The 19771-nt window shown below is 47.2% G+C and overlaps 1 protein-coding gene across 1 annotated transcript in view; it reads left to right on the plus strand.

The window, feature by feature from the left end:
- ELP3 (elongator acetyltransferase complex subunit 3) overlaps positions 1–19771 on the plus strand; it is a 95218-nt gene that overhangs the window by 42792 nt on the left and 32655 nt on the right. Inside the window, exon 9 of the mRNA XM_059843141.1 lies at positions 2398–2524. Within this exon, the coding sequence (XP_059699124.1) occupies positions 2398–2524 (127 nt within the window). The remainder of the gene's footprint in view (positions 1–2397; positions 2525–19771) is intronic.

The following is a 19771-nucleotide window of genomic DNA, read 5'->3' on the forward strand; positions in this document are numbered from 1 at the left end:
GCTCTGAATTTTAGAATTCCTCAAAGGCTCCTCAACTTCTCCTAATTTTTGGAGCAGTGACTTGAAATCCACTTTAAGAAAAAAGGTGATTCATGGTTTTTTCTGTTAAAACGACCTCGTTTTGCTTCTGTTGTGCTTTGTGTGTGTGTGTGGGGAGGGGAATGTTGTTTTTTTTGGGCTTGAAACTTTTTAATATTTCCCTGGTAGCAAAATGTCAGATTCCACCCAATTAGGGTAACAGTTTGGAAATTACTTTCTATTATGTTCCATAAGTCATTAGTGAGGGTTCTGAGTGCTTTCAGTGGCTGTGAGGCAGAAAAATATTCAAGAGCAGAGCTAGGCATCAAATAATCAAGTTATTGATGCAGCTCAAATTCCACTTCTAATAAGAAAATAATTTTTATTTATGAAGCAAAGCTCCTGTTTGCTCCCCTCAGGCTACTCGAGGTCTTGAGTGATGCTGTCCTTGAAGAGTCTCGGAAAAACACTGAAATGCTCCTGGAAAAATCACACATCAAGCTGGGTTAGAGCTGCACGGGGAGGGGGTGAATCTTATGGCAGAGAGGGAGGAAAAGATCCTTTAAAAATAAAAAAATAAAGTGAAATGAGTTCAGGGTAAACGGACGCGGGGGCGGCCAAAGGGAGTTGGGGTTTGTATCCCGAGGGATTTGGAGGAGGGGGAAATAAAAAAAAAATCACCTGCAGAGCTCATCTGGGTGGAAGAATTCCAGGAGTTGAGAGGAATTGGGATTGGGAATTGGGAATTGGAATCGGGATTGGGATGGGATTGGGAATTGGAATTGGGATTGGAATTGGAATTGGAATTGGGATTGGGATTGGGATTGGAAATGGAAATAGAATTGGAATTGGGAATTGGAAATGGAATTGGGAACTGGAAATGGAATTTGGAACTGGAAATGGAATTGGGAGTTGGATTTGGAATTGGAATTGGGAATTGGAAATGGAAATGGAATTGAAATTGGGAATTGGATTTGGAATTGGAATTGGGAACTGGAATTGGAAATGGAAATGGAATTGGAAATGGAACTGGAAATGGAATTGGGAATTGGATTTGGAATTGGAATTGGGAATTGGAAATGGAATTGGAAATTGGAAATGGGAAATGGAATTGGAATTGGAAATGGAAATGGAAATGGAATTGGAATTGAGAATTGGAATTGGGAGTTGGAATTGGAATTGGAATTGGAAATGGAATTGGAATTGGAATTGGAAATGGAATTGGAATTGGAAATGGAATTGGAATTGGGAATTGGAAATGGAAATGGAAATGGGAATTGGAATTGGAAATTGGAAATGGAATTGGAATTGGAAAATGGAAATGGGAATGGGAATTGGAAATGGAATTGGAATTGGACTTGGATTTGGATTTGGAATTCCAATAGGGAGGAATTGGGAGGAATTGGAATTCCAGGAGTTGGGAGGGAAACAGGGATAGGAGGGGATGGAAGTGCCCTGGAATGTCCAGGAAGGTGAGGGGGAGAGCCAGGATTTTTTTGGGAAGATTTTTCTCCTGTGGTGGGAATCTCGTGGTTGGAGACCTGGAGGTGGAAGGAAAAAGGGATTTTCTCCAGAACTGTGGGAAATTCAGCCTTTTTGGGCTCCTGCAGATCCTTGGTTTGGGTTGGTGTCAGTGTGGCAGAACATGGAACCCTCCTGGAATCCCAAAATCTGGGCAGGTTCACGTTTCTCCAGAAGGGATTTTTGGGATGATTTTCAGGTTGGCTGCTTTTCCTCGTTCCCATCCCTTCTCCTCTCCTGCTGTTTTATTGTTGTATTTATGGTTTTATTCCCCTTTTTTTCTGAGGGACACCAACCTGGACTCCAGCAGCTCTCCCAAATTTCTCCCAGTGCCTGGAGAACCCAGAGCAGCTCCTTTCCTGCAGAATTACCAATTTCAAAACTCAACAAATCTTTTTTTGGGGGTCCAAATCCCCCCAGGCTCCTGCAGATCCTTGGTTTGGGTTGGTGTCAGCGTGGCAGAACATGGAACCCTCCTGGAATCCCAAAATCTGGGCAGGTTCACGTTTCTCCAGAAGGGATTTTGGGGTGATTTTCAGGTTGGCTGCTTTTCCTCGTTCCCATCCCTTCTCCTCTCCTGCTGTTTTCATTCCTGTTTTTTTCTGAGGGACACCAACCTGGATTTCCAACCTGGGTTCCAGCAGCTCTCCCAAATTTCTCTCTGTGCCTGGAGAACCCAGAGCAGCTCCTTTCCTGCAGAATTACCAATTTCAAAACTCAACAAACCCTTTTAGGCTCACTTTTACCTCCAGCCACAGCCCAGACTCATCCCCCAGGGGGGAGAATCCCAGCTGGAGCCAAGAATGGCTTTTCCTGCTTTTCCTGCCTGGTCCTGACCCTTTTTCCCTCTCTCCCCAGGGGTCACACGGTGAAGGCTGTCTGTGAGTCCTTCCACCTGGCCAAGGATGCTGGTTTCAAGGTGGTGGCCCACATGATGCCAGACTTGCCCAACATGGGGCTGGAAAGGGACATGGATCAGTTTTTTGTGAGTATTCTTTTTTGAAAAAAAAAAAAAAACCACCAATTCCCACTTTTTTCCCCATGGAAAACTCCCTGCTCGATTACCAGATTTGTTTCTAAAGGGCAAACAATTTAAAAATCCTTTTTTTTTTAAAAAAAAAGGTGAAAAAAAAGAGATTTGTTGAACTACTTCATCCAGAAAATTATATCCCTGTCTCATGCAAGCCTGAGTCACTGGGGTCCCTGTGGGAAACAGCTCTTCCCATATTCACTGGGGCTCCTGCTGCCTTCCAAGGTGGTTTTCCCTCTTGGATTTAGAGCAAGACACAATTCCAAGTTAAAAAAATCCTCTCTGGAAGGTAATTAATTGCAAATTAATTGCAAAATTAGAGTGTGTGTGTGTTATAAAGCATTTTGGCTCGGCGCTGTTCAGTTTGTTTGTCAGTGATGTGGAAGGAAATATAAAATTATTCCTGGGGAAAATTGGAATGAGAGGAATAAAGAGCAAACAGTGAGCAGTGCAATGATTTAACCACTTTGGTAGATTTTTAGGTTTTGTATTTTTTTCTTCTCTGAGTCAAAATTGGGTGGTTTTTTTTTTTAAATAGTGCAGAAATTGGAGTCGTGCTGGAGGAATCCCAGGGGAAGGTTGGGCTGGGTGCTGTCTGGCACTAAAAAATATCAGTCTAATGAAATATATTGATGAAAAATACAGGCAGAAAGCAAAAAAAGCACTTCTGGGGGAAAAAAAAACAACCTGGAAAATGCAGCTGTACAGGGCAGGAGGGGAATCCTGAAACCTGGGGTAGGAACCTTTTCTGGAGGGATTTTGTGCAGAATTCCTTGAGTTTCTCCTAAAGAAAATGTCTTGATTTTTGGCCAAGGTGAGAGGCTGGAAATGATGAGCACAAAATTCCAAATTCCTGCTCCAGGAATTATTGATATCATTTATATTCATTATCCTGCTCCTGGATGATTTTATTTTTTGCCATGCTCTGGGAAGTGGAGCGTGGACATGACCCAGAATTTTCTTGGAATTCTTTGTGATTCAGAACCCAGCAAAACCTTGAATCCTTCTTCCCTCGACATCTCCTGGAATTGCAGCTGGAGTTCTGTGGGATTGGGCTGGAGTTTGTGGTGGAAAAATGGGAATAATGACCAAAAAAATGGGAAAAGCCAATCTTGGGCAGGATCAAACAAAGAGGAGACCAAAATCCGAGGTGGAAAACTGAGGAGGGAGGAATTATTCAATTTTTTGTAATTAATAGTAATTATCCTTTGCTGCTTATGGGTGATGAGTGGTTAAAAAACTTCTGCTCTTGGAATTGCTCCTGGTTCACTGCAGGAAATTTGGGAATCTGTTGGGAAGGTTGAATTTCTGGATTTTCCCAGAAACTGGAGAGGCAGGAGGTGAAAATTTTGGAATTGGGAGACAAGGATGAGGCTGGAATTGGGAGAGGAGGAATTTAAAATAAAGTTGGGGAGAAGAGTTGAGGATGAAAAAGGAACAGAAGGAAAAAAGGTCATTACCCCTTTCTCATCCTCATTTAAATGCTTTATAATTCATTTTTTTAAAGTAATACCAGAGAATAAAATACCAAACCAGATTTACTGATTGGTTTCCCAGAGCGCTGCTGAACAGACCAGAAATATCCAGATAAATTCCTGAAATTCCTTTATTCCCAAGGATTCAGTCTCTGTTTCCTGCCTTAAAATTTGATATTTGTTTTGAGTTGATAAAACTCAGGAAACCCAAAACCTCTTTGGGTGCTGGGCTGTGTAGATGTTAGTCCAGGCTGGTGGATATCGAAACATTTCTGCTGCACAAAATCAACGAGGAACCCAGTGGAGGTGACTTCTTAAAATCATGGAATCCTGGAGTGGTTTGGGATGGGATTCATGGACCTTCAGTCCCATCCCAGGGACACTTCCCACTGTCCCAACCTTTCCTTGGGCACTCCCAGGGGTTCTCTGGGAATTCCAGCCCAGCCGGGAATTCCTTCCCAAATCTCTCCCCTTTCCCAAGGAATTCCCTCCATTCCCAGCTCTCCCAGCCTGGCATTGGAGCCATCCCCATCCCAGCTCCTCTCTGGGAAGGAATTTTGAGATCCAGGGCCTTCACTGGGAATGTGGGATTCCAGGAATTGTCTCCCTTCCCTTTCCATCCCCAAATTCCACAGAAATCCCTTGGGATGAATTCTGAGTGTCCTGGATCCCAGAATCTGGGAATGGTTTGGGATGGGATCCATGGACCCTCAATCCCATCCCATTCCAATCCCACCATCCCAGGCTGCTCCAACCTTTCCTTGGACACTTCCAGGGATCCAGGAGCAGCCACAGCTTCTCTGGGAATTCCAGCCCAGCCCCTCCCCACCCTCCCAGCCAGGAAGTCCTTCCCAAGATCCCACCCAGCTCTCCCCTTTCCCAGTGGGAAGCCATTCCCTGTGTCCTGTCCCTCCATCCCTTGTCCCCAGTCCCTCTCCAGCTCTCCTGGAGCCCCTTCAGGCTCTGGGCTCTCCCTGGATCCTTCCCTTCTCCAGGTGAGCACCCCCAGCTCTCCAATTCTTTGTCATTTTGGGACAACAAACCCATGGCTTTCCAGGGATCTTTATAAATCTTTTGGGACAGTTCTAATTAACTTTGGACAAAATAATTCCATTTTTTGTGAGCCCTCCCCCTCTCCAGCCACTTCCCAGCTCAGCAGAAAGGAACACAAAGGAACCCGCTTGACTTTAGAAGTTCTGAGCACCTTCAGCACCAGTTGAAATAATGATAATAAATCCAGGGGCTTCTCCTGGGAGGGAATAAAGTGCTGATGGAGCTGACCTTGGCCAGGAGAGCGCCGGGTGCTGCTGCGAGGCGGGCCGGCAGTGACAGCTGCGGCAGGAGCAGGCGTCCCCTCTGTCCCTGCTGCCCTATCGATTGCCCGGCCTCTGCTGCTGCTCCAGCCCCCAGCACGGACCCTGCCGGCTGCTCTGAGCTCTGGCTGCGAGCAGCAGCTGCCTGTATTCCCAATAATTCAGAGTATTGTCACAGCTGAGGGTGCCTGGGTTGGCTGTATTTTGGGGTTTTTTAAATAATTTCTGCACTGAGAGGTTGTGGATTGCATCCCTGTGGATTGCATCCCTGTGGATTGCATCCCTGTGGGTTCCATCCCTGTGGATTTCATCCCTGTGGGTTCCATCCCTGTGGGTTCCATCCCTGTGGGTTCCATCCCTGTAGATTCCATCCCTGTGGGTTCCATCCCTGTGGGTTCCATCCCTGTGGGTTCCATCCCTGTGGAATCCATCCCTGTGGGTTCCATCTCTGTGGAATCCATCCCTGTGGATTCCATCCCTGTGGGTTCCATCCCTGTGGAATCCATCCCTGTGGAATCCATCCCTGTGGGTTCCATCCCTGTGGGTTCCATCCCTGTGGGTTCCGTCCCTGTGGAATCCATCCCTTTGGATTGCATCCCTGTGAATTCCATCCCTGTGGAATCCATCCCTGTGGAATCCATCCCTGTGGAATCCATTCCTGTGGAATCCATCCCTGTGAATTCCATCCCTGTGGAATCCATCCCTGTGGGATCCATCCCTGTGGGTTCCATCCCTGTGGAATCCATCCTTGTGGATTTCATCCCTGTGGAATCCATCCCTGTGGATTCCATCCCTGGAAGTGTCCCAGGCCAGCCTGGACAGGGCTTGGAGCAAGCTGGGATAGTGGAAAATGTCTCTGCCCATAGGAATGGGATGGGCTTTAAGGTTCCTTCCAACCCAAATAATTCTGGGATTTTTTGCACTGAGAGGTTGTGGATTCCGTCCCTGTGGATTCCATCCCTGTAGATTCCATCCCTGTGGATTCCATCCCTGTGGAATCGATCCCTGTGGAATCCACCCCTGTGGATTCCATCCCTGTAGATTCCATCCCTATGGAATCCATCCCTGTGGGTTCCATCCCTGTAGATTCCATCCCTGTAGATTCCATCCCTGTGGAATCCATCCCTGTGGAATCCATCCCTGTGGATTCCATCCCTGTAGATTCCATCCCTGTGGGTTCCATCCCTGTGGGTTCCATCCCTGTGGGTTCCATCCCTGTGGATTCCATCCCTGGAAGTGTCCCAGGCCAGCTTGGACAGGGCTTGGAGCAAGCTGGGATGGTGGAAAGTGTCCCTGCCCTTAGGAATGTGTTGGGGTTGGGATGGGCTTTAAGGTCACTTCCAACCCAAATAATTGTGGGATTTTTGACACTGAGAGGTTGTGGGTTCCATCCCTGGGATTGCATCCCTGTGAATTCCATCCCTGTGGGTTCCATCCCTGTGGGTTCCATCCCTGTGGATTTCATCCCTGTGGGTTCCATCCCTGTGGATTTCATCCCTGTCAATTTCATCCCTGTGGGTTCATCCCTGTGGGTTCATCCCTGTGGGTTCCATCCCTGTGGAATCCATCCCTGTGGAATCCATCCCTGTGGGTTCCATCCCTGTGGAATCCATCCCTGTGGGTTCCATCCCTTTGGATTCCATCCCTGTGGATTGCATCCCTGTGGGTTCCATCCCTGTGGAATCCATCCCTGTGGGTTCCATCCCTGTGGAATCCATCCCTGTGGGTTCCATCCCTGTCAATTTCATCCCTGTGGATTCCATCCCTGTGGAATCCATCCCTGTGGATTCCATCCTTGTGAATTCCATCCCTGTGGGTTCCATCCTTGTGGATTCCATCCCTGTGGGTTCCATCCCTGTGGATTCCATCCCTGTGGGTTCCATCCCTGTGGATTCCATCCCTGGAAGTGTCCCAGGCCAGCCTGGACAGGGCTTGGAGCAAGCTGGGATAGTGGAAGATGTCCCTGCCCATAGGAATGGGATGAACTTTAAGCTTTAAGAATCCCAAATAATTCTGGCATTCTCGAATTCCACAATTTTTCCCAGAAAGAGCCTTTTTCCCTGCCTCCACTGCAAAATTCCAGTTCCCTTTCTCTCTCTGATCCCGTGTCCCACTTCCATTCTGCTTTTTCTTCCCTCTTCCCTTTGCTTTTTGATCTTTTTATATCTTTGGAGGATTTCCTTCCTCCTCCAGGTCTTCCCCACCCCATTCCACACACCAGGAAAACGCCACGGGGCAGCAGGGAACGCGCTCCAGAAAACCTCAATGACCACAAACACTCAAAAAAAAAACCCAGACAAAGCCCAGCAGAGCCTCCCCAGGCAGGTGGTCAGAGAAAATAATTAGAAAATCGGGCAGGAGAAATCAAGGACTCAGCAGGAATAATGGAATTGTCACCTCATCCCGCGCAACGCTCGGCTCCAGCCCGGGCAGGGATGAGGCTGCTCTGGGGGGGGAAATGCTTGGGAGGATCCATGAATCACATTGGGCAAGCAGAACTTTGGATTGGAGCAAAAAAAAAAGGAAAAAAACCAAAATTTTGGGAGGCTGGAGAATTCTTGAGGTGTTAATTGCTCGCTCGGTGGAAATAGGAGAATCACAGATTTGGCTGCTCTGGGGTGAATATTCCTAATAATGCTCAAAAATATGTGTATATCTGTTATTTATAATGTATTTTATACATGAATATCTATTTATCCATTATAAATAACAGATTTATTAATTGGGACAATATTGCTGTGCCTGCCTTTATTTTATTTTGATGGGATTTGCTTGAGCGTGGTTTATTGGTGCTCTTCCTCCTGGCTCTGAGCCCACCTCCAACAAACCCCTCAGAGGTGAAATAAATCTGGGAGAAAGGAAAAGCAGGGAAGAGAGGCAGGAAAATTGGGAGTTTGGAATGTCACAGGAGGGGTGGATGTTGCCCAGAACCATCAGATAGAAAAAGTTCTTTTTTTTTTTCCTTGAGGAAATCCCATGTGTCCATCTAAAGTCTGATAGATAAATAAATAAATAAATAGTCAAATATAAAATAAAAAAAATTAATTAAATTATGAGGCCAAAAACACTGGCAGGGCCATTTCATAGGGACAAGTATTTAGCTAAGGAGATTTTTTTTATTCCCATCTGCAGAGCCTCTCCTGTGTTCTTTAAATAAAACACAATCACTGAATGAGTTCAGCCTGAAAATTCCTTCTCTTAGTCATGTGTCAAGATGGGATTTTTATATATATATATATATTTTTTTTTTTCTGGAGGAATTGCAAAATAAGCAATTTCCCAGAAATGAGCTAATTTTAGTGCCAGGCCTGATGCATCTGTGATGCAGAGAGCTCCTTGTGTGGAGCATGAGGGGGAAATGATCTGAGGAGAAAAAATAACATTCAATAATCTGAGGGGAAAAAATAGGGAGCAATAATCTGAGGGAATAATTATGGTGAAATAATCTGAGGGAATAATTATGGTGATGTGACCTGAGGGGAAAAATGAGAGTGAAAATATTTGAGGAGAAAAATGATTGAAATAATAATATGATAGAAAATAATATTATAAAATAAAATTAAATAATAAATTATTGAAATAATCCAAGGGGGAAATGAGGGTGAAATAATCTGAGGGAAAATGAGAGTGAAATAATCTGAGGGGAATAATTATGGTGAAATGATTTGAGGGGGAAAATGAGGATTAAATAATCTGAGGGGGGAAAATGAGGGAGAAATAATATGAGGAAAAAAATAAGGGTGAAATAATCTGAGGAAAAAAATAAGGGTGAAATAATTTGAGGGAAAAAATTATGGTGAAATGATCTGAGAGGGAAAATGAGAGTGAAATTATTTGTGGAGAAAAATGATGGTGAAATAATTTGAGAGGAAAATGAGGGTGAAATAATCTGAGGGAAAATGAGGGGGAAATTATCTGAGGGGAATAATTATGGTGAAATTATTTTGGGGGAAAAATGAGGGTGGAATAATCTGAGGGGGGAAATGGGAGTGAAATGATGAGAGGAGAAAAATGATGGTGAAATAATCTGGGGGAAATGAGGATGTAATAATCTGAGGAGGAAAATGATGGTGAAATAATCTGGGGGGAAATGAGGATGTAATAATCTGAGGAGAAAAATGATGGTGAAATAATCTGAGGGGGAAATGAGGGTGAAGTAATCAGAGGGGAAAAATGAAGGTGGACTAATCAGAGGAAATAGTCTGAGGGAATAATGATGGTGAAATGATCTGAGGGGAAAAATGAGGATGAAATCATCTGAGGGAAAATGAAAGTGAGATCATCTGAAGGTGAAATAATCTGAGGGATTATTTATGATGAAATTAACTGAGGGTGAAATGATCTCAGGGGGAAATAATCTGGGAAAATGAGGATGAAATAATAGGAGGAGGAAAATGAGGGTGGAATAATCTGTGTGTCCTTTCTCTTTGCAAAGTGGGTGACCTTACCTCCAAACATTTCCAGCTGTAAATGAGGTCTTGCTTTTCCTCAGGGCTCCGTTTTTTTCTCAAGGAGATGAAATCCATAATGAAACTAAAATATTGCCCCTCTATCAGGAGCTTTTAATAACTGTAATAAAAGACAGTTCCAGTGCTGATCTGCATTGATTTTTGCTCCTCTGGGGAGACAGTTCCCTGTGTTTTTAAATACAGCTCCAGAGTGTTTAGTAGGTAAACGATTTTCCTTTCAGTTCCTTCTAAACATCTCACTGAAAAGCTGTGATTTGCAGGTGGTTTTATGTCTGAAAATGTGGCTTTTTTTTCCCTTATTTTTCTTTTTTTCTTTTTTTTTTTTGTTTTTTTTTTTTTGTTTTTTTGTGGGTACATCCATGAGAGGGTGTTTAATGCTCAGTCCTGCAGTTCCTCAAGCTTCTCCTGGAATCTCAGGAAATATTCCTGCTCAAAAGCTGCCTCAGTTCAGAAACATTTATGGCTCTGTGAGCTATGACCAGAGCTGGGGGAATTTATTTTTGTGTTGATGAGGATGGTGGGAGCAAGGAACAGGCTATTTCTGGAACCTCTTCTCACACCCAATTGCTCTCATATTTCTGGGGGTAGATCACCCAGTCGGTGCCCACTTCTGCAGAATTGTGGGCTCAGGAACTCTTAGGGTTGAGCTTAAATCAGGAAAGGCCAAGGATGGGGGTTTTGGTAGCAGAGAGATCTTTTTGTGTTGTACAGAAGCAGAAAAATTTGGGATGTTGTGGGGAGAACAGGCTGGGAGAGCTGGGGGTGTTCACCTGGAGAAGGGAATGATCCAGGGAATCCTTGGAGCCTAAAGGGGCTCTGGGAGAGCTGGAATTTGGGAAAGGGCTGGAGGACCCAGGGAGTGGCTCCAAAGGGGAAATTTGGGTGGGATATTGAGGAGGAATTCTTCCCTGTGAGGGATTGGGGAGGAATTCCCAGAGAAGCTGTGGCTGGATCCCTGGGAATGTCCAAGGCCAGGCTGGAGCAGCCTGGACAAAGTGTTGGGGTTGGAATAGGATCATCTTTAAATCCCCTTCCCACCCAAACCATTCCAGCACTCCACGACAGGAAAAACTCTGTGGCTGTGTGGGAAAACCTGCCTTTATTCTGCTCTCAGATTGCTCCCTTTGTCTCTGAAAATCAGGATTTTTCCCCCTCACGAACCATCAGAGTTAGGATAATGCCAATCACTGCCTGCCAGCAGCCTCCCATTCACAAAAAGCTCCTGCTCAGTGGAAAGGAGCAGTTCAGACCCTTTTCCCACCTGAACCAGGGATGATTTCTGCACTTTGCAGCCCCCACGCCCCGGGGGTTGCTCAGGCTCCTTCAGCCACTCTCTCTTTTTACACCAGAAAAAGCCAGAAATATTTTTTCTTTCTTTCTTTTTTTTTTTCTTTCTTTCTTTTTTTTTTTTTTTCCATTCACAAATTGTTTTCTGGGGTTCTTTTGGTTTTTTCACTGAGGCCCCTTGCTGCTGAAGTCAATAATGAACATATGGCTGGGAACAGGCAGGCAAAAATAAAGAAATAAAAGGATAAAGAGTGCAGATTTTCCAGGCATTTAGGCAAAGACAGCATCACTCAGTAAAATTCCTATTTTTGTACAGATCACCATCAACTACCGAGTGGAGAAACCACAAGAGCCAAATTAGATTTTTGGGGGCTTAATTGTTGGTTTTGTGGGGGTTTGTATTTTTATTTTTGAATTCAAAAAGCAGAATGGTTTTGCTGTGAGCATGTGTGGGGGGTCTGAGTGAGATTGGGGTTGTTTTTAATCAAAACCAGGATGGAGTTGCTGTGGGGTTTTTTTGGGAGAGGAGACTTTGGAGGGATCCACACGTGTTTGAGACAATGAAAAATGTTTTATTTCCTGTGCTGAGCCCTGGGGGAACACCGACCCTCCTGGAAAGGGGAGAAAAAAAAACCAGGAGATGAAAGCCAAGGTGGAACTTGAGATGGATGGAGGAATTCTCCCGGGTTTTTCCGGGATGGATGGAGGCAGGCTGGGAGCACCTGGGCTGCTCGGGGCGCTGAGCACAATCTGGACAGCTCTGTCTGGGCCTCCAAGGTCAGCCTGCTCCTGCTCCAGGAATTTTCCAAGTGTTCCGTGTCTCTCCTGGTTATTTTGTCTCCAGCTCTCCTGGGTTGTGTCCCAGCAGGGCCAGGATCTCCTGGTTTTGGAGAGGAGAACTCCCCAGCAGTGTTGGATCCCGATATTCCAGGGGGGAACCACCCCTGGAAGGGCTGGGATGGGAGGCAGGAGCATCTCTGCTCTGTGGGGAGATTCCTGGGCTTAATGAGGAAAACTTTCCTGCTGGAGCTGGAGCTGGTGGGGTTTCACCTTGGAGCTTGGAAAAGCTCCCTTTGACCCCTGGGTTTGAGGGTTTTGGGGCTGCTGGGGAAGGGAGGAGAAGGAGAAGCTTCCAAGGTCCTTCATGCAGCAGGGAATCTGCTTTTCTTACCCGAAATATGGGAAATTCTAGAACAATCTCAGGTGTTTTAGGTGTTGGTGACCCTTTTCTGTCACTTTTTCTTTGGCTTGGTGGTTTCCCTAACGGGAAATTTGGCAGCTGGACCGTGCCAGGGACTGAAAGGGTTTTTTGTCTGGCTGTGGATGGCCAGGAAAGGTGCAGCAATTCCCTGGAGTATTGTCCTGCCTCCCTTGGCCACGGAATGGTTCCCAGGAGATGGAAATTTTTGGATCTTTGGGAGTTCCTCCCCTCAGTCCCATCCATGGGAGGTTTTGCTGTGAGTGCAGACATGGAGAGGAAACGATTTGGGGTTGTTCAGGTTGGAAAAACCCTTGGAGATCATGGAATCCAACCATTCCCAGCACTGCCAAGGCCACCACGGATCCATGGATTGAAATCCCTCCAGGGATGGGGATTCCACCATGGATCCACGTTCCCTCAAATTCACCTGGATGTGAAATCCCTCCAGGGATGGGGACTCCATCATAGATCCGTGAGCCCCCAAATCTACATGGGCTTAGATCCCTCTAGGGATGGGGATTCCACCTCAGATCCACATGGATTTAAATCCCGGATCCATGTGCCCCCAAATCCACATGGATTGAAGTCCTGAATCCACGTCCCCCCAAATCCACATGGATTGAAATCTCTCCAGGGGTGGGGACTCCACCAAGGTCCACATTCCTCCAAATCCATGTGGGTTTTCAATCCTCCAGGGATGGGGACTCCACCACGGATCCATATCCCCCCAAACCCACATGGATTTAAATCCTGGATCCACATCCCCCCAAACCCACATGGATTTAAATCCTGGATCCACATCCCCCCAAATTCACATGGACTGAAATCCCTCCAGGGGTGGGGACTCCACCATGGATCCATGTCCCCCAAATCCACATGGATTTAAATCCTGGATCCACATCCCCCCAAACCCACATGGATTTAAATCCTGGATCCACGTCCCCCCAAACCCACATGGATTTAAACCCTTTATCCATGTCCCCCCAAATCCACATGGATTGAAATCCCTCCAGGGATGGGGACTCCACCACGGATCCATGTCCCCCAAATCCACATGGATTTAAATCCTGGATCCACGTCTGCCCAAATCCACATGGATTTAAATCCTGGATCCACGTCCCCCCAAACCCACATGGATTTAGATCCCTCCAGGGATGGGGACTCCACCACGGATCCATGTCCCCCAAATCCACATGGATTTAAATCCCTCCAGGGATGGGGACTCCACCACGGATCCATGTCCCCCAAATCCACATGGATTTAAATCCCTCCAGGGATGGGGACTCCACCACAGATCCATGTCCCCCAAATCCACATGGATTTAAATCCTGGATCCATGTCCCCCCAAATCCACATGGATTTAGATCCCTCCAGGGATGGGGACTCCACCAAGGTCCACATTCCTCCAAATCCATGTGGGTTTTCAGTCCTCCAGGGTTGGGGACTCCACCATTTATCCACACCCCCCCCAAAACCATGTGGACTTAAATCCGGGATCCACATCTCCTCAAATCCACATGGATTTAAACCCTGGATCCACGTCCCCCCAAACCCACATGGATTGAAATCCCTCCAGGGATGGGGACTCCACCACGGATCCACGTCCCCCCAAATCCACACGGATTTGAAATCCCTCCAGGGATGGGGACTCCACCATGGATCCACATCCCCCCAGATCCACATGGATTGAAATTTCTCCAGGGATGTGGACTCCACCACTGCCCAGGGCTGGAAAACCCTTTCCAAGCAAGAATGATTCCCGATATCCAACCTGAACCTCCCCATGTGTAGCTCGAGGCTTTTTCCCCTCTTGTGTCGCATTCCTGGAGGGAATTTAGGAGGAACACTGGAATGGACAGGAAGGGTTGCTCTTTGAGGATGGAAATAAAGATAAAACGGTACAAAACCAACCTCCCACCTTCACATAAATCCGCCAGCTAAATCCTCTGCCGTTCTGTTCTGAAAACACCGAGTCCGAGGTCGCATCCTTGGGAGATGCTGGAGCCCACTGACTCTGGAATGGCCATTTCCAGCCCGGCAGGTGCCGAGCGCTGCCCCGGGCCCTGGGGGTTCCCGGGCCGCTCCAAAGGCACGGCAAAGGCACCCTGGAATCTGCATTTCTCGGTCACTGGGCCATTGTCTGCGCCGCTGAATGCAGATCCTATCGTTAGGGTTTTAATTAGGCCGGCATTGACGGGGAAATGCAAATGGGGCCGGGAAAATGGAGCCGCGCTTTGGAGGCACGAGCGGCTGTTAATGCACGTAATTAAAGCGCTAAGTGATTGTTCCTTCCCCGCCGAGCTGCGAGTGTCACTCAAGGCAGGAGCTTTCAAGTGCTATAAATAATCCAGCTGATGGAGATAAGGGATGGAGCATGGAGAGCTCAGATAATGCTCGTCTTATTCACAATTTGAATTTAATCATCTCCTTTCAGGCGGGGGCTGCAGAGGAGGAGCCGATTCAAGGAGCAGGTTGAGGGGCGCAGTCCATCTCCAGTGGCCGTTCTGGTCATTCAAAAATAGGTTTTTGGTGACCTTTACTCTGAGCAAATCCCGGCGTTTTAGTAAATTGCTTTCAAAAATTGCTGCTTTTATCCCCTAACCGGTATCTCCTCCAGCAGTTGGGCACCTGGAGAGCGAGGAGATTAAAGATCTTGGGGCTGGGAAATGTTCAAGTGGAATCCCATGAAATCACCTTGGTTTTCTCCTTTTGGAGAGCTGCAGCTTTCTGGGGGTTTTTTTTTTGAAGCTGGTTTCTCATTCTGCAGCTTTTTGGGGGTTTTTTGAAGCAGGTTTCTCATTCATTGCGTGCCCAGCGTGGTCAGGAAAATCGGATTAAAACCTCCAGGTGGAATCTTGGAATTTTGGCTGATGCTGAATTTGAGGATGGGGCCCTGGGGATCCCAAATCCTCAGACCTTTCCCGTGGGTCAGGGGTTTTCTGACTTCAAAGGTTTTTGCACAAGCAGTGGAAGGGGAAAACACTGAAATTCAGGGTGTCATCTCCTGATTCCATCTCCTGTTACCTCCTCGGAATGAGAGGATCTTTCCCAAATCAAACTGTTCCACGATTCTGGGGTTATATTCTGATCTAACAGAGATTCACCTTTGGTTTCCTGTAATCCCAATTCTCCTGGACAACAGTTGCAATGTCACTGAAAGCTTTTGGTGGGAGTTGAAAAAAAATTTCATGGTTACTATTTACTGTGAAAAAATCCTCAGGTTTTCTCTAATATCCCATAAATTGAGGAATGTTATGGGGAAATGTTATTTTAAGATATGGAGGAGTCCATATGAACCTCCAGGTTTGTTTCAGCTGATCTGAGCTGACCTTTTTTTACTGTAAATAAATTTAAATTTAAATATTTAATTGCTGCAATAATCTCTTATGTCCTGCCCCAAATTTACATTTACCTTCAGTAAATCTTAATTATCTAAAACCTGTTAAATGCCTCGAGGGGAGAAAACCCCAAGGAGGATTGGTTTAGCTTTGAAGTTGGTGGTGCTTCCATTTGGAATATCCTCTGGGATTCAGGAATTTGGGATCTGCCCTCCCTGGGTCATCTTTAACCTCTCCCGGTGGAGCAGACGTGGATGAGCCCTGACTCAGCCTGGAGCTGATGGAAAACCTCCAGAGCTGCCATGGATGGTGGCCTCTGGAACAAATATTTTCGGGATTCAATTTGTCTTGGCAGGAAACAGCTCCGGAGGGTTTTTATCAGCCCGAGACACCTTTTAAGGTGTCTAATTAAAAAAAACAAACCAACCACAAGAACAGGCTACAGTTGCTCCTAAAGCTCGGCACGTGTTGGCATTTTCTGCTGCCTTTGTTTCAGGAGGAACTTAATCAAAGGCAGTTTGTGAATGGGGAAGGTTCAGCCTGTAAATGTTGGGATTTACAGGGACTGTTGGGAAAAGGGGCTGGGGGGAGCAGCGCTGCCGCTGCTCCCTTATCAGGTTGGAAATTAATTACTTGGGGAATCAGCTCAGCAGAGTCCTGAGCAGTTAACAGGGAAATAAATAAACCTGTGGCTTTTTAAAGGCCACTGGGGAGCAGAATTATCAGCTGGGTGCGTGTGCCGACGTCAGAGGTGCAGAGGAGCGAAGGGACACAATTCGGGGTGGGGTGAGCAACCTCCACCGTCAGCTGGGCTCTGCTGGAGAAAAGGGGAACGTTGGTGAGTCATTCCCACTCTGGGGTGAGGGGGAATATTAACCCAGGCCCTGCCTGGAGGGGCTCATTGACCCCATCCTCACCTGAACTCCTCCATCCTCCCAGAGCACTCGGCCCGCTCACATCTCCTTCCTTCTCCTCGTTTTCCATCAGCCACCCACAAAAAGTGGAATTCAGCCCGTTTGGGGTTGGCTGAGGACAGCCAGGATCGTTTTCCTGGCCCTTTGGGAGTTGAGTTTTCCTCTCTTTGCATCTGGGGCTCACTCAGGAGGAACTGGATTGATCCATAAATCCAGCAGAAGCCTTGGAGCTGCCCCTGGATCCCTGGAGGTGTCCAAGGCCGGGTTGGACGGGGCTTGGAGCAGCCTGGAATGGATGGTGGGAGAGGTTGGGGTTGGAATGGGATGAGTTCTGAGATCCCTTCCCACCCCAACCACTCTGCTCCCACTGCTTGTCCTTGCTCCAGGCCTTGGATTGTCTCCCAGGCTGTGTCGGAGGGCTGAGCTGCCTGGAAAACCGATTCCATTCTCCACCTCTTGTTGCCCTGGAGCTGCACAGGAGCCTGGATGCTCCAGGCTGGATCCAGCCCTGGTTTAGGCAGGGAATCAGCCAGGAAAAACCTGGATTATGGCGTTCCCTGATCTTCCCGTGCTGGGACTGGATCTGGTGAGCCTTGGAGCTGAGCTGATCCGTTCTGGGGGGTTTGTCCTGGAGAAGTTTGGGGTTGGGAAACCAGCAGAGCTGCTGGGAGAGCTGGGAATGTTCAGCTGGAGAAGGGAAGGATGCAGGGAAATCTTGGAGCCCCTTCCAGAGCCTGAAGGGGCTCCAGGAGAGCTGGAGAGGCACTTGGGACAAGGCACGGAGGGACAGGACACAGGGAATGGCTGCACACTGGGAAAGGGGAGATTTGGGTGGGATCTTGGGAAGGAGTTCCTGGCTGGGAGGGTGGGGAGAGGCTGGGCTGGAATTCCCAGAGAATCCCTGGATCCCTGGCAGTGTCCCAGGAAAGGTTGGAGCAATCTGGGATCAGGGAAGGTGTCTGGGTTGGAATGGGATGGGATTGAAGGTCCATGGATCCCATCCCAAACCATTCCCAGATTCTGGGATCCAGGACACTCAGGATCCATCCCCGGGGATTTTTATGCAATTTGGGGATGGAAAAGGGAAGGGAGACCCATCCTGGAATCCCCAATTCCCAGTGAAGCCCCTGGATCCCAAAATTTCTTCCTGGAGAGGAGCTGGGATGGGGATGGATCCAATGCCAGGCTGGGAGAGCTGGGAATGGAGGGAATTCCCTGGGAAAGGGGAGCTTGGGGTGGGATTTGGGAAGGAATTCCTGGCTGGGCTGGAATTCTCAGAGAATCCCTGGATCCTTGGGAGTGTCCAAGGTTGGAGCACCGTGGGATAAGAGGAGGTGTCAGGGTTGGAATGGGATGGGATTGAAGGTCCCTCCCACCCAAACCATTCCATCATTCCCTGATTCCACGATTCCATGACAATGTGTGACAATTCATCCCAGCAAAGCCCTGGAGCAGCAGCAGCTGGTGGGGCCACAGCAGCCATTGACTCACCTGATCCAACAGAGAATTCCTGTCCCTGCAGGAACACTCTGCTGGAGAGGGATCCAGCGAGCAACCAGGAATAAACCCAGGCTCTAACCCGGGATCAGATCTGGACTACTGAGGCTGTGTCCTCGCTTAAATCAGTTTAATCCTTGCCTGGCTCCTGATCTCACTTTTCCTTTGTCAGAATGATTTAATTTTAATCGTCAATCCCAAAATTTAATCTGGGAAAAGCCCAGCCTGGGTGCTCCGTGTGGGATTCAGGCAGGGAAATCAGAGCCACGCCTCACCCTGCTGTTCTCAGGGCTCGCTCAGAGTGGAGAATAGCACAGGAAAACAGAACAGATCTGGTTTTCTCCAGTGCTGTTCCAGTGCTGTGTCCCAGACACGTTGATTGATCCCAAACGCGGCGTGCCGAGATGGGAGAGCAGCACGCTCATCCCTATTGTTCTAATTCCAGACTCTGGGACAATAAATGGTGCAATATCCATGGAATTCACACTGGAAAATACAAGGGAAGCACAGATTTGTTCGTTGTGGTGTTGTGTGGCTCTTTGTTCCTCCTGTGGCTTCCTCTTCAAATCTAGAACAGACTTTTCCTTTCCAGAAACGCCATAAACCCATAAATCCTCACAGCTCACCCTGAGCCAGGAATTCTCAGTAATTCCCAGATTTACAACCACAAAACCCCCCTGGAAACAAGTCCAGCCAAGGCCCCCAGCCCTAGGGAATGTTTGCTCTTATTTTTGACTTCTTTTGCCTCTTTTCGATCCAACTTGGTGGGAAGATGAAACAGGAAAGCTTTATAAATATGATTGCCTGGCAAAGGATTTTGAGAATATGGAAACTAAAAGTGAGATTGAAATGAGAGCAGCTTTGAGATCCCTCAGTTCCTGAACACCTGGAAAACAGTGGTGTGGCTGGCTGAAGGTAATGATGGAACAACAGCCTCTGCTTGCAGACAGCTCCAAGGGCCAGAGCACACCCTGCCAGCTTGGCAGAAGGGCCCAAAGAGGAGATTTTAGGGTTTAAAATGTAACACAGTGTGGTGATGTAATGATTCTTATAGGCTGTGTGTACCTGCTGTAGGATTTGTGTCTTGTACTAGATTGGTTAGTGAGAATTGGAATATTGAGCACAGAAGATTTATTGTATTGTAATGGGAACCTTGACCTCTGTCTCTTACCCTCTTATCCTCTTATCTTCTCGTCCTCTCTCTCCCTCATTCTCTTTCCCACTCTCTTTACTTCTCTCTCTCTCTTTCCCACTCTCTTTACTTCTCTCTCTCTCTCTCTTTCCCACTCTCTTTACTTCTCTCTCTCTCTCTCTTTCCCACTCTCTTTACTTCTCTCTCTCTTTCCCACTCTCTTTACTTCTCTCTCTCTTTCCCACTCTCTTTACTTCTCTCTCTCTTTCCCACTCTCTTTACCTCTCTCTCTCCTTCCCACTCTCCTCATTTCTCTCTCTCTCTTTCCCACTCCCTTTATTTCTCTCTCTCTTTCCCACTCTCTTCATTTCTCTCTCTCTCTTTCCCACTCCCTTTATTTCTCTCTCTCTCTTTCCCACTCTCTTCATTTCTCTCTCTCTCTTTCCCACTCCCTTTATTTCTCTCTCTCTCTTTCCCACTCTCTTCATTTCTCTCTCTCTCTTTCCCACTCCCTTTATTTCTCTCTCTCTCTCTTTCCCACTCTCTTTATTTCTCTCTCTCTCTTTCCCACTCTCC

Source organism: Haemorhous mexicanus, chromosome 3, assembly GCF_027477595.1.
Source record: "Haemorhous mexicanus isolate bHaeMex1 chromosome 3, bHaeMex1.pri, whole genome shotgun sequence".
Taxonomy (NCBI): Eukaryota; Metazoa; Chordata; class Aves; order Passeriformes; family Fringillidae; genus Haemorhous; species Haemorhous mexicanus.